The sequence below is a fragment of the Penaeus monodon genome, chromosome 34, assembly GCF_015228065.2.
Source record: "Penaeus monodon isolate SGIC_2016 chromosome 34, NSTDA_Pmon_1, whole genome shotgun sequence".
NCBI lineage: Eukaryota > Metazoa > Arthropoda > Malacostraca > Decapoda > Penaeidae > Penaeus > Penaeus monodon.
In genome coordinates this window covers 8,027,947-8,028,171 of record NC_051419.1, presented here as the reverse complement: position 1 = coordinate 8,028,171, position 225 = coordinate 8,027,947, and the positions used below count along the sequence as shown (strand labels likewise).

The following is a 225-nucleotide window of genomic DNA, read 5'->3' as shown; positions in this document are numbered from 1 at the left end:
TAACTCCTTCCCCAGACCAGCGCTTTGACGTGGACGACCCTGAGATCCAGAGATTCAGCAAGATCATCAGGTCCCTCTTTGACGACTTCCAGGGCCCCGTGGTGTGGTTCGACCTCATGCCCTGGCTTATCCCCATCACCCCGACCTTCGTCAAGAGGTGGATGGGCATTGAGCAGCTTAAGGACAAGATACAGGAGGTTTTCGAGTATATGGAAGTGAGTTGGG

General features: G+C 54.2%; 1 protein-coding gene across 1 annotated transcript in view; it reads left to right on the top strand.

Annotated features, from left to right (window-relative positions):
* The window catches only part of LOC119594564 (cytochrome P450 2L1-like), a gene marked incomplete in the record, with an annotated part of 10,500 nt that overhangs the window by 6,862 nt on the left and 3,413 nt on the right, over positions 1 to 225 (top strand). The window contains 1 exon segment of the mRNA XM_037943598.1: positions 16 to 215. Within this exon segment, the coding sequence (XP_037799526.1) occupies positions 16 to 215 (200 nt within the window).